This window comes from Coffea arabica, chromosome 6e (assembly GCF_036785885.1).
Source record: "Coffea arabica cultivar ET-39 chromosome 6e, Coffea Arabica ET-39 HiFi, whole genome shotgun sequence".
Classification (NCBI taxonomy): domain Eukaryota; kingdom Viridiplantae; phylum Streptophyta; class Magnoliopsida; order Gentianales; family Rubiaceae; genus Coffea; species Coffea arabica.
Window position 1 is genome coordinate 30389118 of NC_092321.1, and position 24777 is coordinate 30413894.

Genomic DNA, 24777 nt, shown 5'->3' on the forward strand with positions numbered 1-24777 from the left:
GCCTTTCTCTCTCTATGAGAGCTTTTTTCCCCCAATAGTGGGAGCCAAAAACTTTTCAACTTCTTCAAACTATTTCAAACTTCTTCTTCCCGAAAATCTCCGCATAAACAGAGACAATGCAACCAATCAGCAAGAACCTGTGCTCACTTCCAAACAAGAATACGAACGATCCTAGATACTTTTAATATAGGTATACTCCCAGACTTCAGGAGCTCGGACACATTAAAAGCTAGCATAGCTGGTGCTTGAAGGTCGGATTTTAACAACAAGGAAACAAGCAGCCATAAATGCCGTCCTACTTAACGCCAGGGTTCTCTGTTTAGGTTATCTCCTTTTTTTCCATATCTTGCATTTATTTTGCTGTTTTCTTCTTCTTTTTTTTCTTTTTTTGGGTTTCTTTCTTTATATGTCTTCTAGGAAGGTATTTACCTAGAAGAAAAGTGCTGGTAAGATAACTAATCTGAACAAGCTTGGTTAGATCCTGTTCATCCACTCTTAGAATTGGGATTCCACAAAATAATCATATTCCTACGATGGCTGAAGAGTTGACTGAGATTTTGCAAAAATTTGCCCTAAACAACCAAGAGTGTAGTATCACTGATCTGGATGCAGGAGATGCCAATATAAGTAGGCAAGAATGTCAAACCAATTTGCTAGAAAGATTCGGAGGGACAAGATAGCCAACTATACAGGGGTTAAAAATTTTGTGGATAAAACTTGGGGCTACCCTAAAGACCTCAAAGTTACTGAGTTGGGTCCAAACTTCTTCCAATTCGGTATAAAAGGTGAAGAGACCAGAGAAAGGATAGGCAGTGGTGGTCCATGGATTTTGGATAACCGGATTCTTGTGCTGAGCAAATGGTATGAGGGGATAGAGGATGACCCTAATGCCTTCAAATTAGCACCATTGTGGATTCAGATGTGGAACCTTCCTATACACCGCATCTTAAAGGAGGTAGGAAAGAAAATAGGTGCAGTGTTTAGGGAAGTTAGAGAGGTAGTTATCCCACGATCTGGAGGTAAGGAAGGGAAGCATATAAAGGTACAGGTCATGGCTGACATCTCTCAATCTTTACTCCGTGGAACAACAATCAAAATGAATGGCACAGTGAGATGGATAAAGTTTAAATATGAAAGGTGTCCTGACTTTTGTTACACTTGTGGGATAATTGGTCACAGTGAAAAGGGATGTAAGACAAAGGTATCAGTGGGAACTGGCCAGCAGGAGAACCAATACGGGCCTTGGATGAGAGTAAATAATGGAAAATCTTCACCACAAAAGGAGCATAACAGCTACAGATCCCCTTCGAAAAGACAATATTGGGGAGTGGAAAAGGGGGAACTGGTGCGGAAAGATCCAAAGGAGTAGGAGTATGGAGCTGTTTCCACAGTCCAAAAGGGAAAGGAAAAAGAGGAAGGTTGTCTTGATGATGGAAACAAAATCAAGGAAAAAGTGCAATCTGTCCCAAGAAAAGTGACTGAGGAACACCACGTACAAGGCTTGGTCAACAGTGGAAAGGAGGGAAACAGTCATTCAAAGTCTGGTTGCATGGAGGAAATACTAATTGAGGAAGCCCAGGCAGCAGTTCAGATATCAAGCAAAAGTAAAATACTGGAGCTATTACAAGAAATGGAGAGATGTAAAAAACCAGAAATCCAAAGATCTAATGAAGGTGATGAGGTGATGGAGGACTCACAGGTGCAAGAACCAGACCAAATCCTAGAACCAACCAGTCAAGAAGAATGCAGTTACACAATTGTCCAGAGCGAAGCACAAAGGCAAACAGTAGCTCAAAGCAACACAAATCAGCAATTTGAAAATCATCAAAGGCAGGAAAGAAGAACAAGAAGAGCAGTAAGGAAACCAATAGGGAGGGAAAGGAAGGTCCTGCAACAAATTGATGGAAATTGTTTGAGCCAAACAGGAGTGGCCAAGAGGAAATTGGAACTGGAGGATGAAAACATGGAAGAAGCTGAGAACAAGAAACATTGGCAAAAAAAGAGAAAGGGAGAAGGTCAAGTAATGGAAATAGGACAAACTGAGGAAGGGGTGGGGGTCAGCTTGCACTGGCCTCCCAGTGATAAATGAAGGTAATGGTGTGGAATTGTCAAGGCGTCGGGAGCCCCTTGACAGTTTCCCATCTGAAGGAGTATAAGAAACTCCTCTCCCCAGATTTGATGTTTTATGTGAAACCAAAAATAGAAGACAATATATCAAAAAAATTCAAAGGATCCTAAACGATGAGCATAGTTACATAGTGGAAGCAATGGAGAGAGCAGGTGGAATGGTCTTATTCTGGAATATAGAAGTTAAAGTGGTGCAAGTGCAACATACAGCCTTTACTATAGAGGCACACATAGAGGATCAGATCAACAACTGTGACTGGTGGATGATTGGAATTTATGCAAGCTGTGATGATTCAATAAGAAGACAACAATGGTCAGTTATACAAAGAAGGAAACACTTATGGGGCAGCAATTGGATGATAGCAGGAGACTTCAATGACATATTCTCCAATGAGGAAAAATGGGGAGGTAGAACTAGAGAAGAGTGGACCTTCAATGACATTAGGACCTTCATCAATGAAAATCAGTTGGTAGACACAGGATATGAAGGACAACCTTGGACCTGGAACAATAATTGGGAGGGGAATGGTGAGATCAAAGAAAGATTAGATAGAACACTGAGCAGTGCACATTGGAACCAGAAATTTCACAAGGCAAAATGTACTTACATTACAACACATGCTTCTGATCATAGTGCTCTACTAGTCAATAACACTCCCACGGGAAGAAGTAGAAGGAAGAGATTTTTCTTTGACAAAAGATGGCTTCAAAAGGATGGAATCTCTGATGTGATCAAGGAAGCTTGGAACAAGAATGTGGAGGGGTCCAGAATGTTTCAGGTGAAGGTAAAGGTGAGGAACTGTAGAATAGATCTTCTGAAATGGAGCAACAGAATCAACAAGAATTCAAGGGAAAGGATTGAGAACATCAAGGAACAGCTGGACCAGATTAAAGAAGCATCAATGGAGAACAAGAGAAAGGAAAAGGTAACACTCAAAATGCAATTGAGGGAAGTATATAAGGATGAGGAAATGTTTTGGAGCCAAAAAGCTAGACTCAAATGGTTACAAGAAGGAGACAAAAATACTCAGTTCTTTCATGCACAAGTGAGTGGTAGGAGAAAGAGTAATAGAATGGAGAAACTTCAAAGGGATGATGGGAGCTAGACAGAAACTGAGGCAGACGTAGGAGCTGAAGTGGGGAACTATTACAGGCAACTCTTCACCAAATCAACTGAGAGTAGCAATCATGAGAGTTTAAAGGGAATCCCAAGGTCTATTTATGAAGATATGAACCAGGATCTAACTAAGCCTGTAACAGAAGAGGAAGTCAAAGCAGCATTTTTCTCTATGGAAAGCAACAAGGCTCCTGGCATAGATGGGATGTCACCCCTATTTTTCCAGAAATTCTGGGACATTGTCAAAGGAGACCTGGTAGCCATAAAAAGTTTCTTTTATTCTGGTAATATGCTTAAGGCTGTCAACCATACTATCATTTCTTTGATCCCCAAAGTCCCTTGCCCCACTAATATCAAGCAATACAGACCCATTAGTCTCTGTACTGTGATTTACAAAGCCATTGCTAAAATTCTTGTCAATAGGCTCAAACCTATTCTGAATCATTGCATTAGCATCAATCAATCTACATTCATTCTTGGGAGACATATTCTTGATAACATCAGCATTTCTCATGAATATGCATTATCTTAAAAATAAAAGGCAAGGTAAGGATAGATTTATGGCTGTGAAGCTTGACATGTCAAAGGTCTATGATAGAGTTGAATGGCACTATTTGCAAGCTATGATGAAATAAATGGGTTTCTGTGAAAAATGGATAAAGTGGATCATGAAATGCATTAGTACAGTATCCTTCTCATTTAACATTAATGGGGAATGCAAGGAATACATTGAAACAGAAAGGGGGATTAGACTGGGTGACACACTGTCATCGTACTTATTTCTCATTTGCTCAGAAGGCTTCTCCAATCTGTTAAGAAGAGCAACACAAGCAGGAAGGATGAATGGTATCAAGATCAGCAGACAAGGCCCCTCAGTAACCCATCTCTTTTTTGCTGATGACTCCCTGATCTTCTGCAGAGCTAACTCCCAAGAAGCAAAGGAGCTAAGAAGGATACTTGAACTGTATGAACAAGAATCTGGTCAAGTGGTTAACTTAGATAAGTCAAGTGTGTTTTTTAGCAAAAATGTGACTGAGGCAACTAAAGAAGGAGTTTGCGCAGAGCTAGGAAGCATACAACCAGTTTCACAAGGGAAGTACCTAGGATTGCCAATGGTGATAACAAGGACTAAAAAACAGCTGTTTGGTTACATTAAGGATAACATCAAAAGGAGGATGCAAAGCTGGAAAAACAAGCTGTTAAGCTCTGCTGGAAAAGAAATCCTGATCAAAGCAATTTCTATGACAATGCCTACTTACACAATGTTTTGTTTCAAATTACCTTGCAGGTTGTGCAAAGAGATAAGCTCCATGCTATCTAACTTTTGGTGGGGAGAAAAGGACAACAAGAACAAAGTTCATTGGATAGCCTGGAAGCAAATGACAAAGGAGAAGAAAAGAGGAGGCATGGGATTCCAGGAGATTCAAAGCTTTAATAGAGCTTTGCTGGCCAAATAGATACGGAGAATTATCAAAAATCCAAATCTATTATCCAGCAAAATTCTGAAGGGCAAGTACTTTCCAAAAGGTAACGTCCTGGAATGCAAAACTCCCAACAATGCTTCATGGTTTTGGCAAAGTATTATGAGTGACAAAGAAGATCTCCAATGGAGGATAAGGACAAGAATAGCGAATGGATGTTCAACTAGAATCTAGGAAGATCAAAGGATACCAAACCAATCCCAAGGGAAACCAATCACAGCCAAACCAGCAGATTGCCAAGTACACAAAGTTGCTGACCTGATTGAGGACTATAGATGGAACAGAAACCTCATCTTCAAAACTTTCAATGAGGAGGATCCTGAAAACATTCTCAAAATCCCCATCAGCATCACAGGAAGAGAAGACAACACTTTCTGGATGAGGAACCAAAATGGAGAATATACGGTGCAATCAGGTTACAAGTCAATAATGGCCAAGAAGGAACAAGAGGGAAGTGAAAGAATGCAAGGGGCTGAAACGAGCTGCAATCAGGCAAGACACCAGATGTGGAGGGTCCTATGGAGCTTAAACGTCAATCACAAAATTAAGATCTTCATCTGGAAAAGACTAAAAGATGTAGTGCCAGTCAAGGAACTAATATACAGAAGATTGATGAAGGGAGATCCAATATGCTCAGGATGTGGAGAGGATGTAGAAACTTTGGAACACATGCTGCTGGAATGCAACAGAGTGAAGGAAATTTGGAAATTAGCCCCAGTGCAATGGGATGGGATTCAAGATGTAACAAGGAATGTTGGCCTAATCAGCAACATCCCTCAGATCCCGGCTCGAAGCGACTAACCGCCCAGCCCGTGGCACCCAGGAGTGCAGCCCCTCATGCTGGCCGAGCGTGGTCCGGTGCTTTGCGCTGCCATTGTAGTTAAGGAAATAAAGTTGCGCCTTCGGTAACAGCTATAGCTTTTGGTGCAATGGTAAGCGCTTGATCCTGACAAGTGGTATCAGAGTGAGGTCGCGGGTTCGAGTCTCCCTGGCTGTTGCTGGGAGAGGGATTGTTGGCCTAATCAGCAACATCCCTCAGATCCCGGCTCGAAGGGACTAACCGCCCAGCCCGTGGCACCCAGGAGTGCAGCCCCTCATGCTGGCCGAGCGTGGTCCGGTGCTTTGCGCTGCCATTGTAGTTAAGGAAATAAAGTTGCGCCTTCGGTAACAGCTATAGCTTTTGGTGCAATGGTAAGCGCTTGATCCTGACAAGTGGTATCAGAGTGAGGTCGCGGGTTCGAGTCTCCCTGGCTGTTGCTGGGAGAGGGATTGTTGGCCTAATCAGCAACATCCCTCAGATCCCGGCTCGAAGGGACTAACCGCCCAGCCCGTGGCACCCAGGGGTGCAGCCCCTCATGCTGGCCGAGCGTGGTACGGTGCTTTGCGCTGCCATTGTGGTTAAGGAAATAAAGTTGCGCCTTCGCTAACAGTTATAGCTTTTGGTGCAATGGTAAGCGCTTGATCCTGACAAGGAACATCACTACCTGGTGGACAGCATTATCTGAAGCCAAACACAGAGTTCAAGGAATGGAGCATATAGCTCTTACAGCATATATCCTTTGGCAAATCTGGAAATGCAGAAACAACAGAAAATTCAACAACAAAGTACAGGAACCAATGCAGGTGATCAACAAAGCTTGGAATGCCTGGATGGAATTCAATAATGGAGTCAAAGAAGCTAGGAAATGTAGCATAAGTAAAACAACAGTACCACCACAAACGAATGGTCAAGAGGTTAGGCAAAATCTAGAAAATAGGCCAAGAGGAATGCATATCAGGATAGCAACTAGCTGGAACAAGGAAACAAAGTTCATTGGATATGGCATCATAGCAGCTAACAGTAGGGGACAGGATGTGATAGGATGGAAGATGAGAGAAAGAGCAAGTGAAAGCCAACTTCAACAAAGAGTTGAAGGTGTCAAATGGGCTCTGATCAAAGCAGCTGAGCAACGGTGGAGGCTGGTATGCATTGAAGTTCCAGGTAAAGACCTACTACAGCAAATTCAAGGAAGTAAAACAGCAAATATGTGGATAGCTACTCTGATAAATGACATCCGTGAACTGAGTACTATGTTTTACAAATGCTCCTTTTGTCTAGGAAAATATAATAGGAATGATCTGAGTTGCCTTTTTAGTGCTCAAGCTTTGAGCAATTATCATGATTTAGAGTGGGTTAATCCCAACCTACTATACTAGAAGCATATTGTAAAGCATCGAGCAAGTGCTCGTCTGTATATACTTTTGATCAATCAATACAATCCTATCGTTTCGACAAAAAAAAAAAGCATACGGAATTTAGAATTATCATTTGTTTTAGAAAGTTTATAAATAATATTGTATAAAAATATATACGTATAAATAATTTATACCTTCCCTTTTAAATCAGTATGATAAGAAGCATCACAACGAAATATGAATCGTGCATGCCTGTTTTGAAGAGCGAGGTATAGGTTACCACTGGAATCTCTAACTTGTATATTAATATTGTATTTCTTAAGAATAAATTGTGATATGCAATAAAAAATGTAATTAAAATTAAAGATATATGAAAATAATTACCTGACAATAGTGTCGACTACGTCATTACAATGGATATATATTATTTTTGAAAAATAAGATTGACATAGTTGTCCACAATTTTTGCATATGTTATGAAACATATTGTCTATGTTAGTGCTTTGAATGTAAGCAAGCATCCGAAAATATTTAACCTAAAATCATTCAAAAATGTATAGATTACAATTTTTAATTCAAAATAGTATGTAGATAATTGTTCATTAATTAATTAATTGAGAGAATTTTTATCGTATGTGTGACTGCAAATGTTTCCTCCTTTGCAATTTGGTGAGTTTGAAATTTAGGCGTTGGTGAAATATTTGTAGGCGGGCATGTTCCATGGTGAAATTAAGTTGAGGGTTAAGATTGATACCATAAGAAAGTTGAAAGAGATGGTAAATTGCGATTTTTGTAAAATTATGTTGTTATCTCTTATTGTTGGGCTGGCGAAGTTTTAATCGAAGTGAAATTGCTAATTGAAGGAGTATTAATTGAAGTGGGAAGGTGCGTGAAGGGAGGAGTGTTAGTTGAAGTGAAATTTTTATTTGATGGAAACGTGGTAGTATGCTTGAAACGTGGACATGATGTATTTTACAAAATAAATTAAATGTAAAATGCTAGAAAAATGGAATTGAGGGTGGGAAGGTGTGTGAAAATTTGTTGCTAAAAACCCCTTCTCAAATTTATATAGATATAGATTTTATATTTCGAAATTTCCCTTATGTCCTTCATTAATGATGCATAAAAACAAATATGATGGGATTGCTTTCTACTTTTTATTTTGGCCAATACATGATTAAGGGCAAAAGTGAAACAAAAAAAAAACTTTTTGGTGAAATATACTATACATAAAAAACACATCCCTAAACTTGATTAAATAAATGGGACGGAGAGAGTATACTGTAATAAGTAGTGTATGTGTTTGTCTAAAACTTACCACTCGTTTACTTGGGGGGTTTTGAGCATAATCAAAGGGTATGACCTTTAATGATAGTGACTAATAGTGTTTGGTACTCCACTATGGCAATGGAAGACATAAAATTCTTCAATCACCATTCCAGAGTAAATTGGGCACTTTTGCCTCTCATTAACCGCCCAACCAAAATAATAGGAAAAGAAACTCTCCAAAGATTTGTCTCTGTCGCTCTCTCCCTCTTCTACTCAGATTCCATCTCCATTACCCAACTCTCTTTCTTGTTTTACCCATTAGCTTGCACTCTTGTCTTACTCATCTAGTCTTCCACCAAAGTGGATCAAGCAATGGGAGCTTGAGAGATGTTATATTTATTTATTTTAGTTTGGGTGATTGTTGAGGGGATTCCGATATGGAATTTTACAAAATTGGATTAGATTTGGAAAAGGTGTAGGTGGGATGTTGCATATCCCAGTTGGTGTTGATGGTACTGGTTTTCATATTTATAGAACTTTGACCAATTTCAATTGAAAGTTTGCTTTTATTAAGTTTGATGGAGATGATTTGAAGAGTTTGAGAGAAATCCTTGAAGTTTGGGAAGTATGGGTGTGTGATTTTACAGAATAGGTGGAGACAGGAGGTGATTTTGCAGGATCCCGATCTAGTAGCAAGAAAAATTTTGAAGAAAAAAAAAGAAATTAATTTGTGGACTTAAACAAATTGGAAAATACTTAATAGATTTCCATTGCAATACAACTACCAAACAAGTGAAAAGGAATAGCCAAAACCTATTACCATTGAGGGCCTTATGATATTCATTGCCATTGTCAATCCAGAGTATTTACTAAACGGGTGGTTAGTGTTTGGATAGAGTATTATTGAAAATATTATTTGGAATAATTATTATAACACTTTTGTAATGTGACGTAAGTCAGATAAAACAGTAGTTAACAATATAAAAAGGTGGATTGAAAAATATATTTATAATGCTAGCGAAATATTATTTAGCAAAATTGAGCAATCCCAACACACTTTTTATTATAATTAGTGCTAAATGCACACTTGACATGTGTGTAATACAAATATATATAATATTTATGGTCATATATTTTATATAAAATTTTTATTACTAAAACAAGGTTAAATCTTTTAAAATTTTTTCATAAAATAATTTCATTTTTTTTCAACAAACGCATAAAATAATTTCATACCAATAGTTATAATGGTTAGGGATAACTATGTTGAAAACCTATGCTTAAATAGTTAAAAGTAAAATGGTCATGAGTGATTATCTAGACAATATGTGTATAGGAAACTAAAATAAAAGTAATTTTGCTAAAGGCAAAAATTGAAATTCATAAAATGACAATAAATGTTTACCCTAAACTCATTCCTCTCACTTTATTTATGGTACAGTTTTATGTTTAATTTTGTTGTAGTTTACTATAGTTGTTTTAAAAAAATATTTGCTAATATTTATACAAAGCACTCCATTTTTCCAAAATGCCTCCTTTGCCCTTTCCTCACCACTCGCCACCTATTACTGGCAATTTTCGCCAGCAACCACCAATGTCCACCTCAACCCATGGTATCATACATAATTTTTTGTCATTTTTCTAAAATTTATGAGTGCTTTAGAATCTCACTGCATGTAAGCAACATACATAACAAACCAAAATTATTGCCATAGACATGAAGAAAAAAATAATACAAGAATATAACAAGATTTTTCAATCATTAATATTTGTATCTTGCAATTAATCTCATCAATCCAATTTCCAATTCTCTCCATTTGAAATATCAACTGTAGAGTGCAATTACTTTGGCTATTTAGAGTAAGTATTATTAGGTACATACCAGACTTATTGATCGCATTCAAAATGAAATTGATAAATTAAATGCAATAAATTGATAAATAGTGTGAATTTGGTATGAATTGCGTTGAAACTGTATTTCCTTCTACAGAGCTGAACTAGACAGATAAAGAGGGAAGTCAATCACGTGAAAGCAGAACTCTTTAAGAATCCTGCAAGGAAAGGAGCAATTCATGAGGAGTATTGGAGTCAAGTCCTCAAGGTTACTTCGACGCTCAAGTTAGTTTTTTTAGTGGGTGTTATGTATCTCTATATATTAGTTTTCGTATGAGAAAGTGATAAAGAGACAAAATATAAATGGATAAAATTACCTCTTTCTATTTGGTTGGATAGACATTAGTTCAGATGATGATTTTCCATCCTTTTCAAGATAAAGATAGTCATTATCATTTACTAACTAAGGTCATCCTTAACCTCAGGAAGTCAAAAGCTTATCCTATCTCAAAGATTCGAGTTTGAGGTCAGTTTGATTTATGCCAAGTTGGGATAGATTCGGTGGCTGCATGGCACGCATGCAATATATAGCTCTTCACTAGCCCCCAGGTCAAATTTTATTCTTATGTGAATGGATCTAACCTTTAATGAGCCAGATACGTGGCAATTCATCATTAGTTGAGTTAGACCACCATTACCTCCTAGAAGTCTCAGTCGACATTCCAGACGCCACTTCCCTAAGAAGTTGTGTCCACCAATCACGTTGTCCTTAGAAATCCACGCACCTTTTTAGATTTCACATGTAACTGTGAGGACCCAAAAATTCCTTTAGAATTTTCTCCCATTTTTGAAAAATTAATTTATATTTTCTTCTATTTTTCTTCACTTGACTATTTACCTATTTACTAGCCCTAAATTTCATGGTGATTTCATTAGTTGAGTCAAGAGGTTTACTTTTACTTTTAAAGTTAGAGTAAGTTAGGGTTTTGGTGCATTATGGTATTTTGACCGACTAGTGAGATGTGTGTGTTATATTTGGTGAATGAGAACAAGTGTGCTACTAGAGGGAGTATGTGATTAGAAGTGTTAAGAGTATATTAGAGGAGCATAAACTAGCAATTAGAGGCTAAGAAAGACAAAGAGATAGGAATGGAACCAAGAGACGACAAGTGTCAAGGTAGGAAGCTTTCTTTGACTAAGGCTTCCTTTAGTCCTTATCTTGCAATTGACCCAAAATTTCCTTCATTTTTCCTTCCTCATGGACGAAATTGAGAGAGAAAAGAAGAGAGAAAACACTTCCAAATTCCATCTTGATTTCCTTGCTTGATTTGTGAAAAATCCAGACACTAACCCAAATCCATACTGATTAATCTTGAGTTAAGCTTGGAGGGAAGCTTTTGGTGGAGTTACTTGGGGAAGAAAGCTCTTGAGTTGCTTGTTATCTTGGGGTTTTGAGGTTAAAATTTCTAGAAAACATCTCTTTTACTTGTTTCTTGAGATTTATGCAAGATGTTTTATGATTGAAGTTGAAGGAAACATGTTTATGGTAATTTCATGGTTTTGCTAGGGTTTGGTGAAGTTGTTGCTAGGGATTGGTTAATTTCCAACTTTAATGTTCAATTTTAGCTTTGAGATGAATTTCCAGCTTTGATAAGAGATGTTCTAGCTTTGTTATGGATTTGTATGAAGATTTGTAGTTTTATTGTGACTTTTTAGTTCCAAATAAGAATTTCCAGCCTTAGTTGCAAAATTTCAGCCTTGGTAGAAATTTTTCAGCTTAGGTATATGTTGGTTATATCTAGTTTTGTGGCTAAAATAAGTACTCTATGTATCCTATACCTTGTGAACTTAATTTAGGGCTGTCTTGTGGTGAGAATGAAGCCTTGAAAATGGCTGAAAATTAAGGAAAATAAGGGGAAGTGCTACTGAAAATTTTTCCATAGGAGACCTTGAGCAGTCTTGGGAAATCTGTTATATCTTGGTGTAGAAAAATCCAAATTGAGTTCCATGTATTGCATTTGAAACTAAAGTCATAGCTCTTTTAACCGTGAAAATTTACAATATTCCCAAGAATTACTTTTCTCAGTTCAAGTCTATGGTTCCATATACTAACCTCCTCCAACAGGTGCATTTCTTTAATCATCAGTCCTGTCACTTGCACTTGACGATTTAAAGCAACGGCCCATACATTGACCTTCCCTGGATGGTACTTTATCGTGGAATCATAGTCTTCCAAAAATTTCATCCACCTACGTTGTCTCAAATTTAGCTTCTTTTGAGAAAATAAATGCTTAAGACTCTTGTGGTCAGTAAAAACCTCAAACGTTACTCCATAAAGGTAATGCCTCCATTTCTTTAAAGCAAACACTACAGCCGCTGATTCCAAATCATGAGTTGGGTAATTTCCTTCATGCGGTTTTAACTTCCTAGAGACATACGCTATCATTTTCTCATTTTGCATTAATACACATCCCAATCCTTCCTTGGAAACATCTGTTTAGACCATAAAGCTATCTTTTTCATTCGATAAAGCTAATACGGGTGCCCTTGTCAAGCGTCTTTTCAACTCTTGAAAACTCTCTTCAAACTTAGGACTCCATATAAACTTTCCGCTCTTCTTGGTTAACTCAGTCATGGGTCCAGCAATTTTAGAAAAATTCTTGATAAATCTCCAGTAATACCCTGCTAACCCTATAAAACTTCGAATCTCAGTAGGATTTTCCGATTGTTTCCATTTCGAAACAGCTTCAACTTTAACTGGATCCACTTTAATCCCGTCCTTAGAAATTATATGACTCAAGAATGTCATTTCTTTCAACCAAAATTCACATTTGCTAAACTTGGCATACAATTGATGTTCCCTCAGGGTTTGTAAAACAATTCTCAAGTGCTTCTCGTGATCCTCCACAGTTTTAAAGTACACCAATATATTGTCGCGCCCCACTTTTTGATAGAAAAATAAATGGTTTTGAGAAAGATGTTTTTGATTCAATTTTGATTAGAAAATGATTTTTGTGAGTTGAAAAAGATATGGGTCTAATATGGGACTTGAAAAAAGCGACGATTTGACCCAAAAATAGTTTTTAAAAGGGTTTTTGAATGAGAAATTGGAGTCGCCACTTGGTAATGATTAAGGTGTACCAAGTCACCTAAAAAAACGAATTTTTAAAGATAAAGTAGTAAAACCCTTTCAAAAACGACTCCTAGTCCACGTAAGCCAAAGAAAGAGGTTCGGGAGTCACGTTTGACAAAGGGGAAGGCAAGGACAGAATCCAAGGCACCCCTTTGACCTAGCCAAGGCTAGTTGCGTGACTTAACCTTACCTTTCCTAATTTTCTACCCAATGTATGCTCGCACGTTGGATATGACTATATGAATGCAAAACGGAAAGAAAAAATGCAATCCTAGATTCTACGATGTCTCTTATGAGGCTTGTGGTCCCAAACCACATGAATTGTGGCGGCCAACAAAGGAAAACCCCATAGAGGTCGATTAATGCAAATGAGACTCAAGTGTGCAAGTGTGAAAGTGTATGAAAGAAATTAAAAATCCAAGTGCTTGTGTGCAAGTGTATGAAAAGGTGCACGGGTGCAATTGTATAAAAATTCCAAGTGTTTGTGTGCAAGTGTATGAAATATAGCGATAAGTGCATATAGGTGTAATTAAGTGCAATTTGGTGAAGTAGAAATCAAAACGAACAGTAAGGAAAGGAAAATGTGAATTAAAAGGAATGAGCAAGTGATAAATGAGAATGAATGAACCTAAGGGAATGCATCAGGTCGGGTATGGGAATGACTCCTAACTTTTCGACTTCGATTTTCCCTTTGATTAGAAGGCGAAACTAGCGTGCTAAGGCTATCGAGTAGCCGCACTCGCTCGTCTCCCTTATCAGAAGGGGACACTCAAGCAAAATGAACCCTATAACTAGCATGAAATGCAAAAATCCTAAAATGGAGGGAAAACGGGTTCGAGGATCATGCCAAATGATAAAACTAAGGAAAATGCGTGATATGTGGTGAACATGCACACATGTACTAACGAGAGGAGATCCCTAAGGGTCTAGCGTTGGACTAGCCCGTTCTATGAATTCCGACTAGCGTTGGACTAGCGGAAACGTACATTCATCCATTCCATTCATTCATGGCTATGAAAGCAAGTAGACATGCCAAAATGCTCGTAAACACATAGCACATAGCATTTAGCATGCTCGACTAGATGCAGGAGCCTAATAAAGCAATTAAACATGTAGCAAAAAACACAAGCAACCAAGGGGAAGGGGAAGTGGACCAGATGCTCTCCGAGCACTATCTATTACAAGCCAAGAGGTGTACACATACCCCATAAAAGCATAAAGGGGAAAGGGAAATGGACCAGATGCTCTCCGAGCACTATCTATTACAAGCCAAGAGGTGTACACATACCCCATAAAACTTAGATAAAAGTAAAAAGCAAGTAAATGCATGCAAGGAGGTAAGGAAAGCGGAGTAGACATGCATGTTCACATAACACGTAGGAGCACGTAGGGTCAAATGAAATGCAAGTGAGGGATAGAGTGTACCTCCCTTGAAGCAACGCCCTAACGTAGTGAAATTATTCAATTACCCTCCAAAATAATAGAAAGGTCAAGGCACCACTTAAATTATCAAATAATCACATGAAACAAAAATTAAATATGAAAAATGAAAGTTAAACACTAAATTGAGTCAACTAAAGTATTTACGTAGACAAACCAACCACGTACAAAGCAATTAATGCAAGAGGGACTTGTTTAGAAGGACTAAAAATTTCTGAAAGTGAGTAAAATAAAATACCAAAATTGATGACTTAAGATGAGACCCATAGAAATCAAATGCAAAAATGTGATTAGAACACAAATCCAAGCTAAAAATTCTATTAAAACTTATTGAACCTCAAAATGCATCCTAAAACTCACTAAACGTCTTACCAAAAGCAATTAAGATTCTAGAATGACAAAAGTGATTAAATTATTCAACTAATTGGACCATAACAAGACAAGTGGGGAACTTAGGGGGTTAAGATGCAAGTATTTTAGGACCTAATTGCAAGAACAAAACACATAAATGGGCCTTTGGAGCATAGCTAGAAGCTAAGGGGAGTAAAGCTGCAATTATTGAAAAATTTCATGCAAACCCATGCAAGCCTACGGAACTCATATTCCAGTAATTTTTCAGCAATCATTCTTTCAGCCCTCTTCCATTTAGTCCAGATGCATTTGTACAAAACAAACCAATGGATTCAGCGACTCAACTTGCACGCAACAACTTAGAAGAAAGCTATGCAAAATCTGGAAAAAACTTTCATGCAAGACTCATGAAGAAACCGAGATTTCTGCAATTTTCCGGCCAATGTTGCTTCGGCAACCTTTGAGCTTTCCAATGCAATGCAGCCTTCATGCAAGATTTAGGATATAAACTAACAAAAACCATCACTCAACATCACCTAGCACATAAACATTCTCATTCAAAGAATCCAGTCATGAACCGTGAACTATTTAAGATCAAATGGAAGCCAATGAAGAACCAAATAGAAAATGGGTGCAGCAGCAGAAAAACGAAACCAGCCTTGTAACTTCTTGGAATAATGAAAAACAAACTTCACCATTTAACAAAAAGGCCTATGACGGATTCTACCAATTCAACAACCCAAAATCTAATGCAAGACTTCAAATCATCACTAAAAATTCAGTCCAAACAACGGAATACAAATGCAGCAAAGAAAGATTGGAACTTGCGTCAATTGCCAACCATGTCGTTTGGCAATGTTGCTGCTGCATTTCATTTCCTTTAACCCAGATTTCTTGAGCATAACTTTAATTAGATGCCTCCAAATCAACATCATAGATTCAGATTAAACAAACAATGTCATAGCCACCACCATTCAAACAAGCAGAAAACTTAGCAAGAAAATTCTGGATACATGCAAAACTGGTTCGACACTTCTGAAATTCGTTGTACAACTCAAACATTTCAGATGTTTAAATATTCAAACCCAAACACCCAACCTTCCATTTCCTCCCCTCAACACGAGATTGAACATGAGACTGAAGGTACTTATGCTCAGCTGGTAACTAAGGACAAGGAAACACGGTAGAGAAGAAATGCAGCAGGTTTCAAATTTTGCTTTTCTATTGCTGGTTTCTGGATTTTTATTGTGAATGCGCAGATTAAGGTGCCAAAACATTAAACCCAACCATTTATTCAGCAAATGCACATACGTTTTCCAGATATCTATTTTAGCAGTGAAGAGACCAAAAAAGAATGCAGCAAAGACGACACCACGCCTCAGCTAACGTATCAAAATGCAGTGACGGACAAGGAGCAAATGACATTATGAAAAAGTGAGGCAATCGAATCAGAATTCAATCCAAACTCATAACAAAATCATCCCAACACGTTGGCAAAGCTTCACGACTGCCATTTGAAGAAAACCACTTCTCAGACAAACCAGTGAACAGGAGGATAGGAAATGAAAGCAGCGAAAGATTACAATATGCACAACTAACGGGACCAGAATCTAGCCAAGTCCCACGTGCATTATTCTCTTTGTTAACAGAAGCAAATAAACAAACAAGATGCACAGCTCCTAGATCTCCCACCAGATTTATGGAAAGAAAAACAAACAATATGTCAAAGTAATGGAGCCGACAACAAGAATGCAAGAATTCATGTCCAATGGCCTAAATCTTCCTGAAAAATGTGTTAAACCAGCAGGGAGAAGAGTCATTGTCACCTGAAGGTGCTTATGTGGTCAATTGAACGTGAGATGTTCCAAGAGACTGGTTGCTGATTTTCTGAGACGGAGTCCGGGAAATTTGGTCGCAGGCTTCCCAGCAATGGCGAACTCGCGACTTCAAGCTCCAATTAAGCTACCCAGAAATCAGCCAGTAAGAGGGCTGATTCGTCAACCTGATTTTGACGAAAAATTTCTGCAGAATCTTCCTTCTTTTTTTGGTTGTTTGTTCTCCTGCCCAGCCCGTAGTCTCGCCAAGCTTTTTCTATCCCTCCAACTCTCTTTCTTTCTTTGCTCTCGCTTCTACTTTTCTCAGAAAACCCCCGCTGTCCCAAATCTCCCTCAAGTCTCCCCTTTGGTTCCAGATTTTTCTCCCCTTGCAGCTGTCTTCTTTTTGGTTTCTTTTTGTGCTGATCTCCTCTCTAGCCCGTCGACTCCTCTCAACTCTCTTTCGGTTCTCTTTTGCTTTCAGTTTTTTCTTTTTCGTTCGCTCTCCAATGAGGCCCGTAGCCTTTCTTTTCCCTTTGCTGTTTTTTTTTTCCCTAACCGAGCTCTCCCCTCTTTTTCTCCGTGGGTTTTCTTCCGTTCCCTTTCGTTAGCTTTCTACTCTGCACGCTGTTTTTTCTTTTTTTTCAGATTTTGCTTTCTTTCTTTTTCCTTTCCCTCCGTTTGTCCTCTTCCTTCCCTCTGTTCTATCCTCCGTTGTCCAAAACCCCCAGGCCCTCCATCGTAACTGCCCTCTTTTGTTTTTTTGTTTTTTTTTTTTTCCGTTCACCCTGAAAAATCCCCCTTCCGGCTACTGCTTTTGCTTTGCCTTTTCAAAGAACTCTCCTCGCTCTCCCTCGGTCTCTTTCTTTTCCTGATCCCGCCGTTCACTCTCTCCTTGCTCTTTTTCTGTTTCTCTCTTGCTCCAGTTTTTCTTTCCGTTCGCTCCCCTCAATGAAGTCCCGTAGCCCTCTGCCTTTCTCTACGCCGTATCCTTTCTATCCCCCTTTGCGGCTGTCCCTTCTTTTTCTTTTATAGGAGGTCAGCCAACCCTAGAGCCTCGAACATCTCTTCCATATTTGCAGCTAAGGGCTGCCCGAGGTCCTCCTTGCAAAGCTGCGACAAAACGCAGCTTTCTGCATTTGTCTCTTTTTTTTTTTTTTTTTTTTTTTTAAAGATATTTAACAAAACCAAAATGATAATAATAATAACAATAATAATAACAAAACCCACTTAATTAACATTGGATAAAATAAACAAACTAGAAACAACAAAATGCAATTTTTTCTTTTTCCTCTTTTTCATGATTTTTCCTTTTTTTCATTTTTTCCATGATTTTCTACGCTAAAACTTAAAAAACAAAAACTAAAAAACTAAAAAGTAAATAAAACTAAAAATAAAATAACATAACATCTAAAGGGGCAAAACAAAAATGCAAACCATTTAAAACAAAAATCATGAGATAAACAAAAATCAATAGACAAGACTTATCACTAAAACGAAGCATATAAACCAATTCAAAATTTGGTGTCTACAGTTTGCCCCTCTTTGTCTGAGTTTTGGAAAAACTTGAGACAAAGAAATAGACACCAAATACTTACCTGTGTTATTTGGCGGTGAAAACGTCTCAAACAATGGACGCTTTTAGAAATGGGGACTGACCCCTTTTGAAATCGGAACTGACCCGAAACTGGAAATTTAAAACGGGATAGACCCGAACATGAAATTTGAAACGGGATAGACCCGAACAGGAAATTTAAAACGGGATAGACCCGAACATGAAATTTAAAACGGGATAGACCCGCGGGATAGACCCGGACAGAAATGTAAAGTTGGGATAGACCCACGGGATAGACCCGAACAGAAATTTAAAATTGGGATAGACCCACGGGATAGACCCGGACAGAAATGTAAAATTGGGATAGACCCGAACAGAAAATGTAAAGTTGGGATAGACCCACGGGATAGACCCGGACAGAAATGTAAAATTGGGATAGACCCACGGGATAGACCCGAACAGAAATTTAAAATTGGGATAGACCCACGGGATAGACCCGGACAGAAATTTAAAATTGGGATAGACCCACGTTTATTGGTGATGCAAATGAAAGAAGTGAAATGAAGTGTTAACGGGACTGACCCATGTTTGTTAGTGGTGCAAATGAAAATTGAAAGGCACACTAGTGGGACAAACCCAACGGCTAGCGGCGAATGCAAATGAAAGGCACACTAGTGGGACAAACCCACGCTCCAGTGGCGGTGAAAATGAAATGTCTTGACAATCGGACAGTGGGATCAAACCCGAACCTGCCGTGAGAACTTGATTTGATTTTTGGATTTTTGGATTTTTGGATTTTTGGATTTTTTTTTGATTTTTTTTTTTTTTGACTTTTGTTTTTTGAGGGAATCTTTTCAAAATTTGCCCCAGTATGATGAATTGGTCAGTGAGCCTGACGGGGTGTGGACGGTCAGCGGGATAAAACCCGGTCCTGCCGAGATTGGCGGGATAAAACCCGGTCCTGCCGAGATTGGCGGGATAAAACCCGGTCCCAATGTGAGATAAGCGGTCAGCGGGATTAAACCCGGTCCTGCCGAGATTGGCGGGATGAAACCCGGTCCCAATTTGATAAAAAGCGGTCAGCGGGATTATACCCGGTCCTGCCGAGATTGGCGGGATGAAACCCGGTCCCAATTTGATAAAATGCGGTCAGCGGGATTATACCCGGTCCTGCCGAGATTGGCGGGATAAAACCCGGTCCCAATGTGAGATAAGCGGTCAGCGGGATTAAACCCGGTCCTGCCGAGATTGGCGGGATGAAACCCGGTCCCAATTTGATAAAAAGCGGTCAGCGGGATTATACCCGGTCCTGCTGTGATTGGCGGGATGAAACCCGGTCCCAATTTGATAAAAAGCGGTCAGCGGGATTATACCCGGTCCTGCCGAGATTGGCGGGATGAAACCCGGTCCCAATTTGATAAAAAGCGGTCAGCGGGATTATACCCGGTCCTGCCGAGATTGGCGGGATGAAACCCGGTCCCAATTTGATAAAAAGCGGTCAGCGGGATTATACCCGGTCCTGCCGTGATTGGCGGGATGAAACCCGGTCCCAATTTGATAAAAAGCGGTCAGCGGGATTATACCCGGTCCTGCCGAGATTGGCGGGATGAAACCCGGTCCCAATTTGATAAAAAGCGGTCAGCGGGATTATACCCGGTCCCAATGTGATAAAGTGATGTTGACGGCACCAAGTCCAGGCCCAACGTGATGTTTGGGAAGTTGGCGGCACAAAATCCAGGCCCAACGGGATGTTTGAGATGTTGGCGGCATTAAATCCAGGCCCAACTTGATCTTTGAAATGTTGGCGGCATGAAATCCAGGCCCAACGTGATCTTTGGAATGTTGGCGGCACGAAATCCAGGCCCAACGTGACATTGTGAATGGTCAGTGGGATAAGACCCAATCCTGCCATCCAATTGGTCAAGAAATTGGATTTGATTTGTCAAGATCAAGAAATTTGATTTTCCAAGTAACAAAAATTTGAATTTTGATTTTTGATTTTTGACTTTTGAATTTTCTGATTTTTCGAGAGAATTTTTTTTCAAAAATAATTTGCCCCAGTGTAGGGCCTTCTCTTTCCCTTCTTTCTTCTCTTTCTTCGGCATCGCCCTTCCACAACTCAGAAGCTCTTTCGTCGATTTCGACTATGAATACCTGCACAAGGGGGCTTACATGCACTTCAAATTTTCATGAAAAGGGCAGCGTGATTGACTTGAAAAATACATTATTTGATTTTTGGACGAAATCCTCAATTGGATTACACAAATATTTGCCTCTGTGTGGGCTTATTTTGTGAAATCTCATAAACAAAAATTTGCCCCAGTATGGGCCCACTTGACTTCAAAAATTTTGCTTGGATGACGCTCCATTTGTTTGAACAAAGTAAGCATAGCATGTGAAGAAAATTGAAATGTCTTTCTTAAACTCATATAGCAAAATTCATGATGAATATTTCCAAGATAACACCAAATTCAAGAAGATTTTTTCCTCACTTTTAGCATCGGTGCTTTGGGTAGTGGGTGACCCTTTCCAGTTGGCTCGTCTTTCAGGACCAATCAAGTGACTTTATTTTTGATTTTGCGGTGGTTAAGGGAAATGAGAGGCTAAGATTTATCTGGCTCTTGTGCTCAAAAATGTAATCCATTCAACATCACATCTTAGTGAAAGCAAAGAGTTTGTCACCCTTATTTCTTAAGAAAACTTAGTCAACGTATAAGCTTCATGGGCTTGCAAAATTTTGGGTAGAAATGATATGAAATCTGGTTATACCCTTATGATGGATTTTTATGAGCATATTCCTCACTTTGGATTGTCATGAATGAATAAATCAACGATGGACTTTATTAGCTTGTAATTTGGCTTGAGAACGATAGCTAAAGAAATAATTTCCAAAGGACATTGCATCGAAGATCGCATTTTTCAACATTGCCCCCATCTGGACTCCAGATTCTTGGACTTTGTTTGACTTTTTATCATCACCCAACAGGGTCTTTCAGCATCAAATCTTTTTCCTTTTTCTTTTTGTTTTGTTTTTTTTTTTTGCATCTTTCTTTTGCATTCATTTCGCTCGTTTTTCCTTTTTCCCAAAAATGCCCTCGTGGGGTTTCACATGAAAAGCAGTGTCAACCTCACACCTAATCAATTCAGAATACATCTAAAATTTTCGACATCAGAAATTTTCTTGACAGGACCATTGCAAAGAACAGAAGTCAGGATTTTTGGCTTTTGTAATGGGGTCAGGTGGGGTGCTTAGAAAGGTTAAGGCTTGAAAACGGATTTCAAAAGCGGTTTGAAAAATCTGAGATCGCATTGTTGCGTCAACCCTATTTTAGGGTTAAATCAGAATTTGCCCCAGTTTTTGCTCAATTGAGGCTTTTTCTCTTTCATTTTCTTTCTTTTTTTGACTTTTCGGCCTTTTGCCATTCTTTTGAAATTTGCCCAAATTTATTTTTGAACTGAGGTTCTCTTTTTCTTCCTTTGTTTTTGATCTTGTTGCTTTTCACTTTTCACTTCTTGAAATTTTCTTTTCAACTCAAACTCGCCCCCAGTGTGGGGTTTGCGATTCTCAGGGTTCGCCAAACGAAATAATTTATTCTGATGGCTCAAAAGGGATAACTAGGGATAAAATGTTCGATTGGAAAAGAAGATGGCCTGACTTGTATTCCGTTCCTTACAATAACTCTGAAAGGAAATTTTCGCTAATGCGAAATTTTTTGCGTGTATCTGAATTAACTGACTGAGGAAGACCCTTGTTCGTCCATATTTGTGAAACGTAGGCGATCCGTGCGGACAAAACTCTTCCCTTTCTTCTTTTTCTTTTTTTCAAACCTGGACCCCAAGTGGAATCAAATTTCCCCAATTTGCGGTTCCCTCCTTATTCTAGCATTTTTGCTTTTCTCTTTTTTCAAAATTCCCCAATCTCCTTCCCCAATGTGGGGTGCGATCATATGTGCAGTCGAAAAGAACCACCAATTTTTGCTCAAATGAGGATGCAAGGGATAAATGGTGTTTAGATTGAAGAAATGATGGCCAAAGTATCATTTTTACACTTCATGACAACCAGAGTAACGAAATGCTCATTGACAATCCATTCCCTTTTGAAAGTTTTCCAATGTAGGGTAGAGATCATTAAGGCGTTTATTTGGAAGGAAATTATTCTTCTATAGGCTCAAATGGGAGAGCAAATGATAAAAATCTGTATAGGTAGTGAAACGAATGCTTGAAGTATCATTCCAAATTTTCAAACAAATAAGAATAATGCACATTTTTGCTTTCACTTAGATGTGAATTGAATCCGGTTAAACCAATGGGGATTTTTCCAAGCAAAGAATGTCCCAATTTGCAATTTATCAATCAATGTGACTGATTTTATTTTGAGGTTAAATGAAGGAAAAAAGATATCTCATTGGGCCTTCTGAATGACCTCTTTTAATTCTGAACACTCTTATTGTGAATTTTCAGGTCGGAGGTTGAAAAAATCCCAATTTAGTCTTATTTCTTAAAATTCATCATGAAATCTCCAATGAATAAGAATAAAGAATGAAATGTACATAAATATACACAAAACAATGATTGTCCAAAAAGTTTATTGCTGAAAAAAGTTTGAAACAAATTTTCTCATTCAATTACGATACAAGTGAGAAGAGAGAAACTTGTAAAGAGTTCCACATATACACTTTTTGTCTCCTTTTCAAATATACAAAATTTCCCTTTGGAAAACAATTACAACATCTCTCAGAGGGTTTTCATCGTAGGATCCGCCCAAGAATCAAATAACACTTGTAATCTTCAAACTTTATTGGATTAAAATTATCATCAGATATAGAAGAACATTTTCGTCTTATTGAAATATTTTTATGAATGCAGGGGAGGGGGGAAACAAAAGAAAAATACCCCGAGTTAGTAGGCAAAACTGCAAAATCGGTATGCATGTCCTATGGGAGAACCCTTTTATGCCAAGGGTAGGCCTAGCATGAAAATGCAATCCTCTAGGGTAAGCACTATACCATACCTGACGGATCTGATCAACTCATTGAGTGAAAAAATAATTTGAAAAATTTGGCCATTGGAGTGACGAGAGATTTGTCAAAATGAGGACAACGTCCGAATAGATTGATCACCTTTGATTTGCAAAACGCATGGGTTTGACCTTGACGAACTCCTATCAAAGAGATTGGAATTCGTTGATAAAATTTCTCAGTGAATTACGGGTCAAAAACCCTAATTGATCAAGTGATTGGATGCAATGGACGGTTTTCTTCAAAATTGACTAGATTTCCCAATTTGGAATTCGACATTGAAATCCTAATAGGGCAAATGGGTTGAATGAAATTGACAATTTATTTAAAATCGACCGAATTACCCTAAAAAGGGAAACAGGTCAAATGAATTGAATGAAATTTATCCAAAATTAATCAGATCACCCTAAAAAGGGTAAATTGATCAAATAGATTGAACGAAACTTGATTTATTCAAAATCGGCTCGGTTGCCCTAAAAATGGGTAAATTGGTCAAATGAATGAAATTGAATTAGGGATTTATTCAAAAATCGGCCGAATGACCCTAAAAAGGGTAAATTGGTCAAAAGACCCTAAAAAGGGTAATTTGGTCAATTGAATTGATAATTTATTCAAAAATCGACCGGATGACCCTAAAAAGGGTACATTGGTCAAATGGATTGGATGAAATGAATTTATTCAAAAATGATTAGATTGAACTAAAATTGAATGAATTGGAAAAAAAAATGGATTGGATAAGATGGATGATTTGTTCAAAAATCGATTGAATTATTCGCCCCTACCGGGTGGTTTCAAGAAATCATTACAATGCCTTGGTCTATGAGCTTCTAAAATCAAAATTTGGCCTCTATATTTATCGTCTCAACAATAAGGAATCATTTGTGAATTTTCTTCGAATTAACGTCCTTTTACGCAAGGGAATTTTACCAATTTTGAGAAAATGACCAAAAAGTGATTATTAGATGCTCATATTCCAAAAATTGCTTCATGAAAATGATCGGATCCTACCTTACCTTGTGCACTACCCCTTTGGATGGTACAAAATGTAAACGTGCAAGTCTCACTGGATTAAGTATCCGAGACACAAGGTGGCTTATTCCTAAACACGGGATTCCCTATGTGGCATTCCCTTTCTATGGTTTATGCATGATGCCAGTTTATTAAAGCTATGTAAATATGTGACAAACATGAAATGTGAGCTAAAGGACATAAATAATGCAACGGGGGGAAAAGGTCTAAACATGAAATGTATTTACTGAAAAGTAAGTGCAAAGACTGAAATTTAGACATGTGAGCTATCCAGTGGGTGAGTCACTAAAAGAGTGCCAAAGAGGCCTCTTATTGCTAAGGCACATGAATGCAAACCAAGGAAACAATGAAATGGTTAGTGCAGTTGATAGTACACATAACACATTGGGAGCAATTAAGAAAAGAAATACGATAAAAGCCAATAAAAGGGGTGGA

At 38.4% G+C, this 24777-nt stretch overlaps 2 protein-coding genes across 2 annotated transcripts; both read left to right on the forward strand.

Moving 5' to 3' along the window:
• The first annotated feature begins 2267 nt into the window (after positions 1–2267).
• LOC140009848 (uncharacterized) lies at positions 2268–3233 on the forward strand. Its single transcript, XM_072056185.1, has one exon. It carries the CDS (start codon positions 2268–2270, stop codon positions 3231–3233), a length of 966 nt encoding a protein of 321 aa, XP_071912286.1.
• A 1921-nt stretch (positions 3234–5154) lies between these two features.
• Positions 5155–6921, forward strand: LOC140009849 (uncharacterized). Its single transcript, XM_072056186.1, has 3 exons — positions 5155–5478; positions 5948–6096; positions 6198–6921. The coding sequence occupies exons 1-3, from the start codon at positions 5155–5157 to the stop codon at positions 6919–6921; spliced, it is 1197 nt and encodes a 398-aa protein (XP_071912287.1).
• The last annotated feature ends 17856 nt before the right edge of the window (positions 6922–24777 follow it).